Genomic DNA, 19,961 nt, shown 5'->3' with positions numbered 1-19,961 from the left:
GCAACTCAGTTGTTCTACGGTAAAAAGTTGTGAGATCCATGTAATACCAAGTCCAGGCCAGGAAATCTTTAACGTTTTACATAAATATATTGACTTGGCCATCGCATGAAAACACGTGTAAATTAAATTATTTAGTGCGATGGCCAAGTCAATATATTTATGTAAAACGTTAAAGATTTCCTGGCCTGGACTTGGTATTACATGGATCTCACAACTTTTTACCGTAGAACAACTGAGTTGCGAGACTTGGTTTTTTTGACAAGTATTGTTTTTGATGGGATGTTTGTTTTTAATGAAATAAAATGATTTTTCGTAGCTTCATAATTTAATGCACACAATTTTAGAAACTATTTAAGCAGAAGTTTTGATATCTTCGAACTAGAAGATACCATTTCCGATATAAGAGCGAATTTAGAAAATAAATATTATGACGCTTTTAAATAAAACTTCTTAAATATCTACTTTTTACGAAAAGCCGAAACCAATTTGATTTTATTTATTTATTTCATCATTATTAATTTTTCGAAAAACTAAAAATGGCGGACTTAATTCCATAGGGCAGTCTGTCAACCAGTTGACCTTATGATAATGCAGATAGGATAGAATTATTAAGGACAAAGGAAAACCAAACTAGTTATTCTAAATAGATGAAACATTATTATTCATAGTAGCTAGAAATTATGTTATTGTACTTGGTACAAAAGTAGAAAGGTTAGGTAAGTAAGATTACAAGTAGGAAGTTTTTCATTTCAGTAAAGTACATCCACTTACTTTACTCCTACTTATTACCGTTTTTAAAAGCCAATTATTTTGTAGTATAAAAATATAACTTCGAAAAAAAGTGCATTCAAGCTTTTTAGTAGATTAAAGTCTCAACTGACACTATATTTTCCCATGTTGTGTAAATATTTTTCCTGCTAGTTATATTTTATTAGCTGATCAAAATAACTTTAGAAACTATACTTATTTATTATAATTATTACAGTCAAAACTCAAAAGTGGTTTTGACCGAGGGCGTTAGTCAAAATTACTAGGAAATCATTAAAAACAATTATAAAATGTAGCATTTTTGTGATTTGTGCAATGTGCATACAAAATAATGACACCTTACGGCCGGTTCACACATGTCTCCGTTTTACTGTTCCGTTTTATGTTATTGTACTTGACGAAAAAAAACGTACACGATAAAACGAAACAGTAAAACGGAGACATGCGTGAACCGGCCGTTGAGGTACTACAGTAAGGTGACTTTTTTTTCATAATATTCTTAACAAATGTAACTTATTCATTTTTTCAATTTTATGATGACTATCCTACCTTAATTAGGTAATACGTTATTTTATAGCATGTTTTCATTTTCTTAAATCATCTTTTAAAATTATCTTTTTCCCTGACAAATACCTAGTTTCTTCAAATATGAGAAATAATAAAAAGCAACATTACTTTACCCGATGTGGGTTCGTTCGTTCGTTCGTTCGTTCGTTTCAGCCGAAAGACGTCCACTGCTGGACAAAGGATGTCATCATTTTATATGTACAAATCACGTAAATGTTACACTCTAAAATAGTTTTATTACATATTTTTGATGATTTTTTATTTCTTTCGTTTGTTCCAAACGCACATACTTAAATACAATAAGAAACATCTAATAAGTTTACCTTTTCAGTTATTTTAATATCCTCTCTTTGTAGATTTTTAAAATATTTGTTTAGATAATCTAAGGGCGTAAAGGACAAATTATTTAGACTTTGGTATGAAATGTTAGGTTATACGCCCAAAAATGTGTGTTTACTTGTTCTTTACTACCATAGTAACTGTACTAAAAAATCAAATGTTATTTACATCCCAATTTTCACGATGAATTCTGTTTAGCTTATCAAAAATGATGGGTCGTAAAGGCACTTTTTTTGGGATTTTCGACAAACTAAATATACAGATCGATAGAGAATGAAATTCTGAGTAAAACTTTATAAATAACTCATTTTCGGTATTTTGTCCTTTACGACCTTTGAGCCCAGAGGTATCGATATGTTTAAACTTACAAATCGACATTCTAATTAATTGATGATCTATATGGAAATTATCCATCATATTATGGAAAACTACTGTTTGATTATATTTGTGTTTCACAAAGCCTAAAACAGTCTGCACATTTGGATGTGCAGACTGACTGACTAACTGAATAATAAAATTAGTGAGAAATTCTTCACCAAAACCATAACTTTCCCAGGTATGGTCCCGAATACAAAATTGATCGTTAAGATGTAAAATGTGGAAAATAGTATTCTCACAATACGTCGTTCTTGATTGGTTTACAACCGTGATACTTACCATCGCTAAACAATAAAATAAAGAACGTTTGATTGCATACAAATACGCGGACGCACTACCTCATATATCACATGAAGTAGATGTTTCATTTCAATTAAAAATTTCAAAACATTTTAAAAATCCAACGGTGTGAGTTAAAGTGGATGTGGAAAGTTAACGAAGTTTATCAAATTAATATCACTTCTATATTTCTATAATTGTTGTAAAAATTTGAGATCCCTGCCGTCTCCAATTCTTGGTTTAAAAATAAACTGAAACACGATCAATTTACGTCGTGTCCCGTGAATATTGCGAATCTGAGTTCAGATGCCGTTCTGCTAGAGGGTTGAAAATTAAAGACAGGAGTAAATAGTGCTTATTTTATTAAAGTTCGCACCGTTATATACAAATACAATGTATAAATAAATAACAATCTTACAAAATATAATAGTTGCCGCTCGAGCGCGTGAAGGCCTCTGTCGCACGCGGCTCCGGCTGCGAGCGCGGGCCGGCGGGAGCGCCTCCCGTACCATGCTCCACCCACTCCCCTTGCGCTCCTGCAGCCCTGATACCGTCCGTTACCCAGGGACGGTGTTATATGAAATCTTGGAATTATAATTACAGTCTTAAGTACTATGTACCATGTGTACTATGGATTATTAGATTTTGGGTCTGATTATGATATCTGAAGTCTGTGAAGTCGTGTTATAGGTACGATAATGTTCTGGGCAAAACTTATTAATCGGAACGGAGTAGCGTCGTGTTTGTTGGCTTTATAGAATCGATGCTTTTTCAAATAGTACTGCTGACTTAACATTTGTCGATCCATGATGTTACATTTCGGATACAATTTGATCGGTGTGACTTTTTAGGCTATTCAGTGAATGTTTTAATGAAGTACTTACGATGTAGGCAGTTGTTTGCGTCAAAGAGTAGGTACGAAACACGAGTGCGCTCCCCTCGGGCCCGCAGGCCCGCCTCGGCGCCCGCGCGCCCGACCAAACGAAGCGCTCACTTCAATTATTTATATTATAGGCCGTAAATAACTTATTTTAACTCGCAACATCGCTCTGGTGTAAATAAATAGATGACGTTGAATGTCACGCAAGTATTATTCCAAAATGTTACCATAACATACTTCATTCCCATATTTTACATTATTACCGGGGTCATCATGTTATGACAATAATTTATACGCACATTGTATATTCTGTAGTCGACTGTGTCTCTTGAAACCCACTGGCTATATGTATAACGCCGGTAAACTTTTTAGTTAAATATAATGTGCTTGCACGCTACCCTACAAGAAGTATACGCTTCGATATGATTATGTTTACGCAGTCGTATTCAAATTCAAATATTTTTGTGCTATACAAAATAATCATTTTGACCCAGTTTCCTGGTTTTCAACTTCTTTAACTGAAGTTAAAAGCGAATACGACCGCTTTTCTCAATAATCTCAGACAGAACAAAATAACATCAGTATGTCATATCACTAAAAACTAAGTAAGTACCTATTTATAGTTCTAACACTTAATTCAGTGAGTGCCTGAGGTATGGGAGCGGTACGGGAGGGGTGACATTGACATGTTATATCGTGACAGAGCATATAGATGAACTACACTGAAATGTCCCACCGACGACATTGACAGCAGGGCGCCACCATCTTCGTGCAACTATATGGTTTCCACCGTGGCAAAATTCGGAACTAGCGATCCGCTATTGACGGTGGCCCCCCTGTCAGTGTCAAATAAAGGACAGTTCAGTGTAGTTCATCTATACAAATCTGAAGTCTCACTGACGTTTGACGTCTTAAAAACCCCCTCCCGTGCCGCTCCCATACCTCAGGCACTGACTGAGTTAGGGGCTAAATCTATAAAATGCTTTATTAGATGCTTCGTTTTGTCGGGTGCACGATACATTGCTTTAATAAAATGCTCTATACTGAATTTACTATTACATATATCCATATCTTGTAGTAAACCAAACATATCTGTCGCCTCATAGAATATATCGTAATTTATTATAAGAATGTAAAACTTTGTGATCACATATGATTTAATCAATAAGTATTGCGTCAAATGTATATTATCTTACCTATCTAGGCCTACGCCCTATCTAACCTACGTGTCTTATAAAATCAGGGGTGATCATCTCGGGTTTAGGAAAGTAGGTATAACATGTTTTTTTGAAAAATCCCTGTTTCATGTTGTTCGTTCTTACTTATTAGGTAATTACCGCTATTTTATGTGCGCCGACTGAGTAACTTATTATTGGAAAACTTTCTGGAACACATCATTTCTATTAACTTATTAGCACTTAAACTAAGTACAACGCAACGCGTAGGAAGGTATATAAAATATTTTGCTTATAAATACGTAACTACATCTTAAAATTTCACTTGTAACTACATAACTAATTGGTGTTCAATAAAATATGCCTTCGTTAATATAATTAGGAAGATCTACCGACTACTAGGTAATATGTGTATATTTATTATTTCTATTAGGAGCGACTAGCCTTAAGTGCAAACAGCAAATATTTGCGATATTCGATGCCCGGGAAATTCTCGTGTACTTGTGGCATAGCTCATTCGTGACTACTAGTAATATTTTCCCTATTTACTGAAAACCGGTCTCGATCAAAGGCAGGGGATGTTTTTCAGAGGACTAGAAACCGATAGAAGCATTGATATAACTTTTCAAATCTCATATTTAATATTAATGTTATTACGCCTGCCTTGATTTTAGTCTAATATTTGGTGTTATCACCCATATTTTATTACCCTTACGATCTTAAAGATAAATAATGATGATGATGATGCGCGACACTGACGTTATTGTGGTTTTTATTTGAAATGATCAGATCGCCTGTATTTACATTGAATAAATACACCATTATAAAACTTTTTCTGTGACCGAATTTAGGTAATGGTACTAAAAGTCTATATTTATATCACAATAGAAAAATTGGTCGTAATGATAACTAACCATTACACTTAAAATTACTTGAAGATTGTGACGGCACATAACGTCTAGTGTTGCGCTCAGTAGAAGTACCAACACATTTATTACTCCTCATCGATCACTAAAGCTAAGTATTACATACCGTACTTGGTTGTTTTCTATTCGGACGTTTCTTACAAACTTTACTGAGATCGCTTCGCGATCGCCACGCAAATGTAGCGACGTACGCAAGTTTGTTTAGTTTTCTCAAAACTAGTGATATACTAAATTATGCTCGGACGATCAAAGAAATTGATATTTTGTGCTCTCTTGTTATTATTTATCACACAGTCGACTTCGGTCAAACATTACTCAGTTTCTTTTCACTGGAATGAGTTTCCGTCGACACACGCGGCGAGGCCACCGAAGCCGCGGTCAGTCTACAGAACCGCGAGCGAAAATGTTCTTAAATAGGAATCGTTTTCCGCGCTCATCGGCCCGGACGACTCGCGCCCGTCAGAAGACGCTCCCTCGCGCGGCGCAGGCGGCTCCTCGGAGCGGCTAGAGCCAGCCGGCCGAGTGGTGCGGCGCGTGGCCGTGCAGCGGCGTCACGCCCGCCAGCCGCGCCAGCGCCGCGCAGCGCCCGCACGTGGCGCCCGCGCCCGCGCCGCCGCCCGCCGCCTCCGGCTCCTCGTCCGGCGCGCTCGCGCTCGAGCACACGCTCGTCGTCACCGTCGCGTCGCAGCCGCACCGACCGCACGCCTCCTGCTGATCGTTCTGAATTAATTGCGAAGTCGACACGCGTCGATCGCTCGATTCCGCCGAAGCGAGTCGTCGCGGCGGGAGCTCCGCGCCACGCACCTTGTGCGCGTCGTCGTCGAGGCTGGCCAGCAGCGGCTCGCGGCTGCCGCCCCGCGCGGCGGGCGCGGGCGAGGGCGGCGGCGGCTGCAGCGGCGCGCGCGGCGGCGGCTGCGGCGGCGGCACCCGCGCCGGCACCGAGCTGGCGCGCTGCAGGGCCTCGGGGCCCGCGGGGGCGCGGGCGGCCCGGCCGCGCTCTTCCGTGCGAGACTCCTGAGCGCCTGAAAACGTTCGACACTGATTTGTAAAATTAATTGGCGAACTTAAAAATCTTCAATCGATAGGCGATTCGTTAAAAGTAAAAAGTAAAAAGTAAAAAATGTTTTATTTGACGAAACAGAGCGACATCACATTTACATAAATTACATAAAGAAGATAAACATTGTGCCCTGCTGTCAAATAGGGGCCCGCTCAGCATTAATCGGGGCATGCCATGGGCATGCCTCGACACCGATTTTCAGCGGGTCCCTTGACGTTGCTGCGCCCTACCGCCGAAGGAGAAGCACTCCGTAAAGTACCTGTCCGTCGGCGGGAACACGCAATAAGGGGGCGGCAAAAATGTACCCATAAAAAACAAACACAAAAATCAAATAAAAAATAATAAAAACAAAACAACAAATCAACAAAACCAACATTTATGCAATCTACGACAAATCAGGGTGGCCATGACCATAAGTCCAATCCAATCGTCGCGACACAACACTATCTTTGTGTTGCAGAGTCCATTGCCAAAGATTAAGAAGAAAGGAAAAAAAAAAAAAAACAAAAAAAAGTAAAAAGTGTCCGAGACATTACAACGATCATTGAATAGCCTGCCATAAACCAAACCGAAACCGTCCCACCAGATGCACCGACAGAGGGGCGCCACACAGTAGTTTGATTTTAATAAAAGGTGGACATACGATCGAAAGTCATAATTTCACCGAAACAAAAATTGTTTTGGATAGCATTTTGAATGCTGATCAACATTTGTCATTATGCATTTTTCGATAAAACGAGCCTTTCATGCTTAAAAAAAATATGACAAGAAAATTTGTATGGAGAAAAATCTTTTTTATTTTTTTTCTGGCTACTGTTGCAAACTGTAGCGGTCAAACCTTATGTAGTCGTAAGTACCTATGGTGCCTAACATTACGACATAAATACTTTTTGCGGGCACGCGCGGCGAAGCGAGTAATGGACATGCAAAATTTTAATAATTTTATTTGACAAAAATTGACTTACTGTTACAACAAATGGGGACCCTAATAAACCTCATAACTACACTAGTCAGCAAGACGAAATGACTTCTATTCGTATTGGAGCATGGAATGCAAATGGACTAGCTCCAGTTAAAAACGATCTAAAAATAATATTAGAAGCGAACAAAATAGATATTATGTTAATCTCTGAAACACACCTTAATGATAAAAAAATGTTTAAACTACAAAATTATGAAGTGCACTGTACCAACCACCCGGATGGCACCTGTCATGGAGGGACAGCAATCTTAATTAAAAATCACATAAAACATCACATTCATAGTAGGGTCATGGAGGATTACCTACAAGCTACTACAATCACACTGGAGGATAAGAATGGTTGCATAAATGTAAGTGCGGTTTATTGTCCACCACGGTTCAATACTAAGGAGGAAATATTCAGAGAATATTTTAAAGATCTTGGAAATAGATTCATCTGTGGAGGAGACTGGAACAGTAAACACACACACTGGGGGTCACGATTGACAACCACCCGAGGCAGGGAGCTGAAGAGATGTATGGACAACCTCGGAATATCATCATTATCTACTGGTGAGCCTACCTATTGGCCATCAGATCCGAATAAGATTCCTGATCTGTTGGGCTTTTTCATCATAAAGGGCTTTTCCGACAACTATCTAGACATTGAAAGCTGCTGGGACACAACCTCTGATCACTCGCCTATAATATGCACTCTGAGCAGAACAATAATATACAGAGAAACACAGACAAGACTTTATAACCACAGAACCGATTGGGTGCTATTTGCCGATTATTTGGAGGCGGAAACAGAATTGAAAATAAAATTAAAAACTGAAGCTGACATAGATGATGCAACATTCTATATAACCAACCTAATACAGGAAGTTGCATGGCGATGTACACCACAATTGAAAACCATAAGTAAAACTACTAACATACCTCTGCAAATACGAGAAAAACTTGTGGAGAAAAGAAGACTTAGAAGAGTCTGGCAGCTGAGCAGACATTCGTTTGATAGAAGACTCTATGAAAAAGCAGCTAAAGAACTGAGGGAAATGATAACAGAGAATGAGAACTACACATTTGAACAGAAACTGTCATCTTTATCTGCTAAAAGGTGTGATGATTACTCTTTATGGAAATTCACAAAGCAGTTCAAGAGACCACAACAATCAGTACCACCACTGAGAGCTCAGTCGGGAGCTTGGGCCAAAACTCCTAAAGAGAAAGCCGAGATCTTTGCTCAACATTTAAGTCAAGTGTTTGTACCAAATTCTTCAACAAGGAGTGATTTCGAAAAGGAGGTAAATGAATATCTCGAGAGCGATCAGCAGCTATCACCACCTATAAAACTTATAACACCAAGAGAACTACAAAGAGCAATAAGAATGTTGAGCAACAAAAAGGCTCCAGGATTTGACTTAATCACTGGTGAAATCCTTAAACATCTACCCAGAAAACCAGTCGTCTTCCTGACTATGCTGTTCAATGCCATAATGAGAATACAATACTTTCCTAGATTGTGGGGCGTCTCTCAAATATGCATGTTGCTGAAACCTGGAAAGGTGCCCACAGATCCGAGCTCATATAGGCCAATTAGTCTTTTGCCAGTACTATCAAAGTTATTTGAGAAAATATTCTTGCAAAGACTTAAACCAATATTAGAAGAAGAAGCCATAATACCAGATCACCAATTTGGGTTCAGGGAGCGACATAGCACAGTGGAACAAGTACATCGTATAGTGAACAAGATAAGACAATCACTGGAGCAGAAAGAATACTGTGCTGCGGTGTTCCTGGACATCCAGCAGGCATTCGATAGGGTTTGGCACAAAGGTCTTTTGTATAAGCTAAAAAGTTTTCTACCTAATTCATATTATATGGTGCTTAAGTCCTACCTACAAGACAGAAAGTTCCAAGTTAAATTTGGCGAAGAAGTATCCGTTCTGTATGATATTGGGGCGTCTGTGCCACAGGGATCTGTGCTCGGCCCTGTGCTATATTCTATATACACAGCGGACCTACCATGCACTACAGATGTAGTAACAGCGACATATGCAGATGACACCGCATGTCTTGCAAGTCATAAAGATCCGGCTTTGGCATCAGAAAAACTACAAAATCACCTGTATGAAATTGACGAATGGCTGGAAAAGTGGAGAATAAAGCCAAATGTTACTAAATCTCTACAAATAACGTTCACACTCCGCAAAGGAGACTGCCCAGCTGTAACGCTACGGGGGCAACAACTGCCTACAGAAAATTGTGTAAGATACCTGGGACTCCATCTAGACCGGAGGTTAACCTGGGCAACCCATATAAAAACAAAGAGAAAAGAAGCAGATTTACAATTTAAGAAGTTCTACTGGCTGATTGGGAGACAATCATCCCTCAGTTTAAACAACAAAATGCTGGTCTATAAATGCATAATAAAGCCTATATGGACTTATGGGATTCAACTCTGGGGATCTGCCAGTAATTCCAACCTTGAAATCCTCCAAAGGTTTCAGAATAAAACACTGAGGGCAATCTCAAATTCACCATGGTTCGCTAGAAATGTAGAGATACACGAGTACTTGGAGATGCCGACAGTCAGGGAGGAGGTGAGCAAATACTGTAGCAAATATAAGGAAAGGCTAAAACATCACACAAACCAACTTGCTAGAGAAATTGTGGAACAAACCCACAAGACCACCACAAGACTGAAAAGATGGCAAATATTACAGTTGGACCAAAGATGCTAGTGGCTTGGACTGAATATTGGAAGGCTGGACTAGATTGCTACGTGAATTAGTAAAAACCGAGGGAGAGAATTTACTGGAATACCCCTCCTCATGAACACAAACAAAAAAGCAAGACAAAACATCTGATTATGACCTAAGTCGATTGCAGATATAAAAAGGGAGAAAAAAAAAAAAAAAAAATTGGAACCAGCGATCCGGCATTGATGTTAGATTCCTTCGAGCCTAATATTTAAAACTGGTCACTGAGATGCGAGCGCCGAGCGCTCCTACCTGCGGCGGCTGCGGCAGCGGCGGCTTCGGCGGCGGCGGAGCGGCGCGAGTCGGAGAACTTCTTGCGCTTGCGCTTGAGCGCGGCGAGCGCGCTGAGCGGGTGCAGCGGGCCGCCGCGCGCGCGCTCCGGGCTGCGCTGCGAGTCGCTGCCCGACTCCGAACGCTCGCTGCCGCTGCAATACATGTATCGACATCGATTTTTAATACTGAGTGTAGAAAGAAGAATGCCTAAAAATTTCTGCAGCGAGAAAACATCGAGCCGATGTCTACACGCTACCGAATCGATTTATCGATTCGATGATGAAACATAAGCACCGCTCGTCCAGTTCGGGATTCCGAAGTTCAACATTCGAGCCGACGTCGACGCTCACCTGGGGGATTGCCTGGTGTGGTCGCACACGGAGTCCTCGGAGCGCGAGCGGCCGATGAGGCGCGACACGCGCGCCGCCCGCGCCGCCTCGATGATGGTGCCCCAGCGGCGCTTGTGCGGCGCCGGCTTGCGGCGCGTGGAGCCGCCCGCCGCCGCGCCGCCCGCGCCGGCGCCGGGCGCGTCGGACAGGCTGGACTGGCTGGTGCGCAGGCGGCCGCCGGCGCCGCCCAGCAGCGCGCTGAGCGAGGCGTGGTGCGCGTGGCCGCCGCCGTGCTCGTGGTGCAGCGACGCCAGGAACTCGTCCACCGGCGCCAGCGAGCCGCCCGGCGCGATGTTGAACCCCTTCATCAGGCGCCGCTCCTTCTGCCGGTTCTTCTTGCCGCCGCCCCCACCTGCGCACGCGGACGAACGTGAAGCCAAACAATGAGCTGACTAATCTAACTGAGAACCAGGAATACGGCTAAAGTTTTTCGAAAGTTTAGCTCGAAAAGCAAAGAACGTTTCTAAACGGGGCACCCGGAAGATCGTCATGCGTCAGCTCGCATACCGGGAGCACCTGCGTTGGCCGTGGACGTGTTCATGCCGGAGTTGCGCAGGATCTCGACCAGCTCGCAGCGGAAGGCGCTGACGTCCTGCTTGATCTCGTTGACGTCGTCCTCCGTCACGCCGCCGCTCTCCGCGCGTCGCTGCTGCACCGTCACGTAGCGTCGCACCAGGTTTCGCATTATAGCCTGAAAAATAGCACTTTTTGAACGACCGATACCCACTCGTACATCCGACTACATCATGTTGACCGTTTTCGAACCCCGGCCTCGATCGATCGGACATTTTTAAAAATAACGAGTAACTACAGGGTGTTAGGTAAATGGGTATATGAGCCGACACTAGCCCATGATAACATGGGCATATAAATGGTATGGTGAAGTCAGAAAATTGATATCTTCATTTTAATTATTTTAATTTTCATACAAATCGGATTTTATAAAATTTATTTTGTATGAAAATTTAAAAAAATAAAATGATGATATCAAATTTCTGGCTTCACCATACCATTTATATGCCCATGTTAACATGGTCTAGTGTCGGCTCATATACCCATTTACCTAACACTCTGTATATACAATCTATTACCTGATATCTGAAATCTCGCTCGTTTGCTTGTTTTGCTTTTCTCTGAAAACGAGAGCAGACCGATTAGTTCGTATAATTGAGCCACGTTTATATGGATGGTGGGCGAGTGGTGCCGCGCGGCGTACCCGGATGGTGCGCATGTGCTCGCGCTTGGCGCGCGCGTGGCCGCACATGCGGCGCTGCAGCCAGCGCCAGGCGTACAGCAGCGACTTGGGCGACGGCACCACGTTGAAGGGCGGCGGCGCCGTGCCGCCCTCCTCGAAGAAGCTGATCCACAGCTTGCTGCGGGCGAACTTCCACTCCACGTCTGCACGCTCCTGCCGAACGCATCAGATTGCTTACAAACTTTACGCCGCGCGCCGGCGAGTCGGCAGCTTGGAAGACTATCTTTAATCACGGATCGGAAATAAATATAACGTGACTTGCATCACTGTGAATACTCTACCTACATGGTCCCAAGAGACGGAGATATTTGAGAAGTGTGAACTTACAGATATAAGTTGATATGAATGATTCATCATGGCGATTAGCAGATTCAGTAGGACGATGACGTTGATGACGGCGTAGGTGCCGAACATGAGCATGCCCCAAAAGCGCGTGAAGATCTTGATGCCGTCCAGCTCGAACGAGTCGAGGTCCACCAGCCCGAATGCGGCCCAAAAGAGGGTCTGCATGGTCTCAAATAAACTGCGAACGAAAAGATACATAAATTAAAATTCTGTACAGGTTAGCTTTAATTCAAATTTAATTTATTCGACACACCAACCAGCAAATACTAGTAGGTACTATGTATATGTACTTAGAAAAACATACTTTGCAAATCGTCTCCAAACGATACAGGCATCAGGATCAGGTAGTGTTCCATTTGCTGCCGGAATATTGGTTCCGATTGTACATCGCTTCTTTTCCATGTCAGCGTAATACCACAATAGTTGATTCAGACCTGAAATACACAGGCTGTCGTTATCATGTTCATATTTAAAATTATAATAGTAACAAACCACGCAAGGATGCACTTACCACAGGAGAAGGCAAATATGACTAAGATGTCTAATACGAAGAATTTCAAAATATCTAGCACCATCCGGCTCAAAGAAACTTGCAGAGGTCCGAGGTGTGGGTTCACGCTGAAGATGTAAACTAGTTTCAAGCTGCTGAAGATGTTCGCTGCCGAGAACAGACCCTCCGATAGCAGCATAGGGTCCCACGCATCCCATTTCTCTCGAGGTTGGTTCCATTGCAATCCTTGCGCCATTTCTCGACGAACCTGAAAATGTAAAGCAAGAGTTTAAAGACTTATACATATGTGAGAGGGTTTTTAAGACAACGTACTACATATTTTAATTACCTGAAAATGTGAAACGATTCGCAACGCAACCGTGGCCACGTACAAAGAATTCGTAACGAAGTCTATAACATTCCACATGTCGTGCACATATTCCCGCAGCCCCATGTCCCAGAGCTGTTTCACCTCGCTCCAAATCAAACCTGCACATAGAAATACTTTTTATACTTACCTGCACCGTCAGTCACATAACGCTAAAAAGTAAGAAAAATATGAAACCTACCACTGACCCAGGCGAGGATGAGCCATTCGACCAAGGAGGGCGCCGCTCCTCGTCGCGACAGCGGCTCCGCGTGTGGGCTGCCCCACAGAAGGCCCCCCGCTGCCGTTTCTATTCTTTGCGATGCTAGTATTAGGAGAACTGAAAAAACACAAGAATCATAAACAACGAAGAAAATGTCACAGCTTAACAAGAAACACAAGTCATGCACAAACAGTTCCGTATTACAATATACTGACACAGGAACATGAAGTAGCTGGCCGAGTGGCAGAGGAACTTGATGAAGGGCTTGCGCAGCGTGCGGCCGGCGGCGGAGTGCGGCGCGGCCACGTAGGCCAGCGCGTACAGCGGGAACATGGCGCCGATGCGCACCATCTCGGCCGCCTGCAGCAGCATGTTCTTGCGCCGGAAGCCCGGCACGCTCTCGTACCAGATGGACGCCAGCAGCTGCTGCACGTTCGGGTGCGCCACGAACTGCCCGATCGAACAACGCTCCGTTAACACTAGCGATCGACCGCATTCTACATAACAAGAAATCGGTAACTAACGCTAGACTGTGTCATATCTTTGCATAACCCTTCGAAGAAAAGACGATCTTAAGTGTCCTGTGCTCGACGACTGCCGCCTTTCGCAAGTGTAAGAAAATAAAATGTCGTTGAACGTTTCCTTTCATTCAAAAAAATAATATCAATGAATACAAAACTACCGAGTGGCATAAGCGAACGCTGTTAAGCTGTATTTCCCTTGCCTTCTTTTGGCGCAGCTTGATGGCCAGCTTGAGCCGCGACAGGCGCATGCGCTCGGGCGCGCCGGGCTCGGGCAGCGGCGCCTGCGGCGCGCCCGTCTCGTGGTTCAGCAGCACCTGCAGCTCGTGCGACGTGCGCGTGTGGTCCAGCAGCGCCGTCGCGAACTCCTGGCACTGCGCGCGCAGCTCCTGGTACTCAGTCTTGAACTCGTGCTCCAGCGCGGACAGCCGCCGCAGCTCCCAGGACAGCTCGAACGCGGTCAGTATGGGGTCCTGGAAATATGTACACGAACAAATTCTAACCACCAAAAATGCGTTACGAACTTTTGGCACCGTATCTGATGATTTTCAATGAGCTTTTGTCATACACAAATGTACCAGGTGTTATCGTGACCGATTCGTGAAAGTATATAACGGTCGTCTAACCTTCGAAGACAGCGCGATCAGCGAGGGTGAGGCCAGAGCCCTGTAGGCGTTGATCCTGGAGCGCGAGTGGCGCAGCGAGTCCTCGGAGCGCGAGCGCACGCACTCGTCGCAGCCGCAGCGCACGTCGTGCGGCACGGGCAGCGCGGCGCCGCGGTCCAGCAGCAGCTTGATGATCTCGTAGCTGTCGCGGTGCGCCGCCAGGATCAGCGGCGTGATGTCCGCCGTGAACGTGGCCGTCTCCGGCGGCAGCGCCTCCCAGCTCTGCCGACAAGCACACCCGGTACTCTGCGGTTCGGCGAGATCGTGACTGCACAAGGCGGCGGGGAAGTACGTACGTGCAGCTCGCCCGGCTTGCGCGAGCGCTCCTCGTGGTCGAGCAGCGCCTCGACGGCCTCGACGAACTCCTCGGAGATGGCGTGCAGCAGCGCGTCGCGCGTCTCCACGCCGAACTCCAGCAGCAGCTCCACCATCTCGAGGTTCTCGTTGTCGATGGCCATGAGCAGCGCGCTGCGGCCCAGCGGGTCCACGCAGTCCACGTTGATGTGGCACGTGTCGCGCGCGCGCTGCAGCACGCGCCGCGTGCCCGCCACGTCGCCGCGCTCCACGCCCAGCAGGTACTTCTTCTCCTCCAGGGACAGCACGGCCATCTCCTGGTGCGGCCGCACCACGTTCTCCTCCTCTGTCATCCCGTGGATGCTGTGCCGCTGGAAACGACCGCCCACGTAAACGATTAGTCACTCCGCGTTCTGTTTTGTGACACCAAATTTGTAGCCCGTTCGTCGATAGCTAAGTATTTAGAGGATTAATGGTTACGATTTGACTATTCTTTCCTCGGACGACCTTTCGCATTATTTCCCCTTGTTCAAGGACTAAGCGAATAGACTATGGGTACTTTGGAACTATCGATTCCCGGTTGGTTTATCAATGTAAAAGGTTAGGAGATAATTGGATTGAAATCGATAAATTGACCGAGCCGGATTGGGGTCATTAATTTGATTGAAAGCTGGAAAACCGTATTTCCAAGGCGCTAGATAAGTAACATTGATAGTTGTTAGAAATGGCAGGAGGTGAATATTGTTGACGCCGTGAACGAAAACAAACGCCATGAACCTACACGTTCTTCGTCGCGGTGACATCCCTCTATAATGTAAATGTGTCGATGCAACTGTCTTGTTATGGCGAGATGACAGCGATAAGCGTGAAGTAGGTCACTTGTTGATAGGAGAGTGGAGTGGTCGGACGGCCGACAGCCTGCGTCCGCGGCCGGCGCGCCGCCCACCGCCGCCCATTGGAAGTGGGTCGCGGAGCTCGAGCCGGGGGGTGCTCGGGGTCTCGGAGTGCGCCTTCCATGTCTATCGTTTGTTGCAAATGACTTTATCGCTTGTAAAAGTCGTCATTATTTTTGTTCTCTCGAATATAATACTAGCTTTACTTATGCAAACAACAATCGACGAAGGACGAGGCGAGCATGGCGAGCGGACTGGGCGCGCTCCGGGCTCGAGCACGACACCCCCGGCCATTAATCGGCCCGTCTGATTCGATGAAATACCTACTACTTTTACGTAAATGTTTACACGGGAACTCTAATTTGAGACTCGCGCGAGAGCTTTCGTCGAGTACTCAAACCGATGAATATGATGTTTAAATTAACATGGATTGAATGTAAACACAGACAATGGTGAAAATGAGTTCGCATTTACGACTGCCGTTTGTCTGGGGGTATTTAACGTTTCACTTTCATCATATTGAAGCTTCTATTTACGAGGGGCGGCTGAAAAGTTTTGAGCCTAAGTATCTTCAAGTGTTATTATTGACTCGCACTAAATTTTATTAATTTGCCAATAACCTCCTTAGTATATGTACAAAGTTTCATTTTATTAGCATCATCACGCTTTTAGTAATTAATCCGTAAACATCATCATGTCTCAGTCATCCGCGCAATGTACGAAATTGAAGTACACAGTTGTCATAAAATGCCTCACAAAGAAGAACAAAACGCTGACGGTAATATTTGAAGAGATGTCAACAGTTTATGGGGAGTCTGGGACTTCATTTGCCACCATGAAAGATTGAATCCGATAATTCAATCATGGCAGGGAGTCGCTAAAAGATGACCGCAAGTCAGGGCGGCCAGATTTCGCCATTAACGAATAAAATAATGAAAAGTTAAAGAATCTTGCTCTAGAGATCCGCGAATTAAGCTGTGACAGATAGCTGAAGCCATAGGCATTAGCAAGGAACGTATCGGCAATATTTTTCATACTCATTTGCACATGAAAAAGGGGTGTGCGCGATGGGTGTCAAAAATGCTCACGCCACTCGACAAACAGCGTCGAGTCACAACTTCGCAGGAGTTTTAGGACATCTTTGGCCATAATCCTAACAATTTTTTTTCTCACATTGTCACTATTGATAAATAATAAATTCAGCAGTACGATTTAGAGTCAAAACAAGAGTCAGTGCAATGGATTGAAAAGGGAAAACGCCGCCGCGGAAATTCAAAGTGGAGCGATCGACACCCAAGCTCATAGCCACTATTTTTGGGATTGTGGAGGAATTTTATTCATTGACTACCTACTTAAAAAAAACTACAATAAACGGGGATTATTTTACTGTACTGTTGATAAGAGTGCGTCAAGTGGTTGTCAAAATAATAAGAGGTAAACTGGCGAAATGAAATCTGTTATTGCCAGACAATTCGCCCGTGCACACCGCGCATGTTGCAAGGCTTGCCCCGGGTAAAACTGGATTTCAAGAAATTAATCACCTACCACACAGTTTAGTCCAAATCCTTAGCTTTTTTTTCTAATACTCAATTTGGAAAAAGGACCTCCAAGGACGGAGATTTTTGAGTGACAAAGAAATGAAGGCGTCGTTAGAGGATCATTTCGAAGGCAAAGTTTGCGAATTTTTTTTCAGTGGGTTAAAAGCTCTTTTACACAAATGTAAGAAGTGCGTTGTAGTAGAGGGAGATTAAATAGAAAAATATATTTTTTATACTTTTCTATCGGCATTTTTAATACCTTAGGCTCAAAACTTTTCAGCCGCCCCTCGTACATGAAAATATGTGTTGAGTAAAGATGATGGGCTAAAGAAAACAATTAGGTTTAAAAAGTTATTAATCAATTATTAAAGCTGTGCCCGCGACTTCGTACCTACCTAACTACGCGTGAAAATAGTTTGAATAACATTTCCCGTTTTTGCAATATTTTTCATTACTGCTCCACCCCTATTGGCTGTAGGGTGGTGTTAAGCATATAGCTTTTCTTCATGTTAGATACAACATTAAATATTTTTTTACATCGGACCAGTTAGTTCCTGAGATTAGCGCGTTCATGTAAACAAAGCAACAAACTCTTCAGTTTTAAATTTGGTTAGATTTTTTTTTATCCACAACGAGGAAGCTCTTGGCCTGTATCTCACCTGATGGTAAGTGATGATCAGGCCGAAGGTGGAAGCGAGCTTCACCCGGAATCCTAAACCACAGAGGAACTGGCTATCTTACTTCTAACTGCCGGAACACAACAATGCTGTTAACAACATTGTTATGTTGATTTTATGATTTATTCCGACGCTAACCTTTACTATAATGTTTACATAGACTTGGTTGATTAGTGCGATTGGCGACGTTGTTATCACAACGTTGTTGTCACTACAGACAGATGCTACCTCGCCCTGAAAGCGCATTATAATTTTATTATTCATCAAACGATGGGAGCTCAGGGGCTCTTTAGTGTATATTTGATGAATAATAGGTAGTTTGTGATTCCTTTAAGCGTGCAGGGCTGATGCCTGTTTGAATAATTTCCCTGAGGGACTCCAAATGAGCCCGCCATTACACACAGCAGCGCCGACGCCAACTACCCGCAAGCCCGCCGCGCGGCCACCGCAACGAGAGCATTATGTAGATTACGCTACTAATGTATGTAACCCTTTCCGGTATTCGTGATGAACAGTGTTAGCGAACCAGGCGGAGTAGGCATGTTCTCGTGCAGTGCAGTAATTAAAGCTCTGAATAGAATGGATCTACAACGTGACTAGTATTAGTCGTATATCGTACGTATGATTATTTCATTTCGATACTTCGCTAGGGTTCTTTAACAGATTACATTTATATTTATTACTTCTAAGTAATTGATTACATCGCCTGAATGAACTTTGGATTTGTTCGTTTGTTATCGTTCAAGCGAAAAAATACATCCAGAAGAGTACTTATACCGAGCGGCCATGTTCAATACATGAAACTCTACATGCATTTGCTTTTAGTTAAACCGTACAGGTGTTAAACGTGATTATCTAATTATCAAGGTCAAATTCCTACGCTCTGTTAAGAGTTTAGATACACTGGAAATAGTGTATCAAATTAAGCGATGCAATGCTTTCGAAGTGATATCTTAAGGATTTCACTATAGGCATAACGTCTATGATGAAAGTGGGCACCTTGACTTTGTTGTCGAGCGGACGCGGCTCGGGCGCCAGCAGGTTGCCCATCTCCACGCGGCATGTGGAAGGGCGGCGCGCGTCGCTGCCGCCGCTGCTGCCGCCGCCGCCGCCGCCGCTGCCGCCGGACATCTCGGAGCCGCCGCTCTCTGCACAACACACACGGTCACCGGCGGCCGCGCCCCGGCGCGAGCGCAGCCGCCGCCGGGAGCTCACCTCGCGCACTCGCGCCGTCGCAATGCGGACGGGGATATATTTAGCGGCGATGCGGCCACCGCGCAACACTCACCGGCGCCGTCGCCGCCGCGTGCGCCATCCCGCGCCCGCTCCGTGAACTGAAACAAAGCGGCGGTGAGTGTGGGCTGGCGGGGCGAGGACGCGGCGGGGCCGGGGCGGACGCACCTGCACGCGGCGGGCGCGGCGCGCGGCGATCTGCCGCGAGTGCCGCCGCAGCGCCTCCAGCGCGCCGGGGCCGCCTGCCGGGACGCTCACCGGCCGCCCGCCGCCGCCATCTGCGACCGGAGCCCGACCCTGCAAAGTGAACGTTGCGAGTTCAAAGCTTCTTATTTACTGCTACTGCATCGTAAAAACTTTTGTTTACCTACTCCGTCGAGCGTTCATCGTATCATAAAATAATTACATGATTTCGCTCCGCTCGCTTCGAGCCGGCCGTAAATACACGGTGGGTGTCTTTAGAGATGTTTTGATTAATATTGATAGACATAACATCGCCCTTCTACTAATTTTCATGCCGCAGTAGCACGCTTAGTCTCACTCCCACATGAAAATCTCTCTTCTCTGCTTTGTTTAAGGCGATTAGAGTCCTCAATGACCTTGGGCGTTTGACCTTCACGCCGCGAGCAACACCCGCGTACCCCGCACCATAAACTCCGATTTGACACCGATCAAAAATACACGGGCATAGGTAGATACA

At 44.5% G+C, this 19,961-nt stretch overlaps 1 protein-coding gene across 2 annotated transcripts; it reads right to left on the bottom strand.

Annotated features, from left to right (window-relative positions):
* Nucleotides 1–2,676: 2,676 nt before the first annotated feature.
* Nucleotides 2,677–19,137, bottom strand: LOC135073030 (transient receptor potential-gamma protein-like). Of its 2 annotated transcripts, XM_063967032.1 has the most exons (17): nt 19,028–19,137; nt 14,923–15,291; nt 14,588–14,848; nt 14,165–14,434; nt 13,656–13,890; nt 13,420–13,557; nt 13,200–13,339; nt 12,872–13,118; nt 12,665–12,794; nt 12,343–12,538; nt 11,977–12,168; nt 11,852–11,893; nt 11,268–11,451; nt 10,722–11,112; nt 10,357–10,523; nt 6,117–6,277; nt 2,677–6,017 (listed from the first exon to the last, which is right to left on the bottom strand). In XM_063967032.1, the coding sequence occupies exons 1-17, from the start codon at nt 19,076–19,078 to the stop codon at nt 5,817–5,819; spliced, it is 3,375 nt and encodes a 1,124-aa protein (XP_063823102.1). In that variant the 5' UTR covers nt 19,079–19,137; the 3' UTR covers nt 2,677–5,816. The 2 variants fall into 2 exon arrangements, with proteins under 2 accessions (XP_063823102.1, XP_063823101.1); XM_063967031.1 differs by lacking the exons at nt 2,677–6,017; nt 6,117–6,277; nt 10,357–10,523; ... (5 more) ...; nt 12,665–12,794; nt 12,872–13,118 and having other exon boundaries at nt 13,254–13,339; nt 13,427–13,557; nt 19,028–19,113.
* Between the last annotated feature and the right edge of the window lie 824 nt (nt 19,138–19,961).

This window comes from Ostrinia nubilalis, chromosome 7, assembly GCF_963855985.1.
Source record: "Ostrinia nubilalis chromosome 7, ilOstNubi1.1, whole genome shotgun sequence".
NCBI classification, from domain to species: domain Eukaryota; kingdom Metazoa; phylum Arthropoda; class Insecta; order Lepidoptera; family Crambidae; genus Ostrinia; species Ostrinia nubilalis.
Note: the sequence above shows the minus strand (reverse complement) of the source record. Positions and strands in the feature narration are given on the sequence as shown.

What these genes read in the sequence shown, in the direction of transcription:
- LOC135073030 (XM_063967032.1), bottom strand. Translation starts at nt 19,078, where the DNA reads ATGGGCAACCTGCTGGCGCCCGAGCCGCGTCCGCTCGACAACAAAGTC. An exon ending in TGATCGCGCTGTCTTCGAAG is followed by an intron (nt 14,435 to 14,587) that starts GTTAGACGACCG and finishes ACATATTTCCAG; the next exon opens with GACCCCATACTGACCGCGTT. An exon ending in ATTCATATCAACTTATATCT is followed by an intron (nt 12,169 to 12,342) that starts GTAAGTTCACAC and finishes TGCGTTCGGCAG; the next exon opens with GAGCGTGCAGACGTGGAGTG.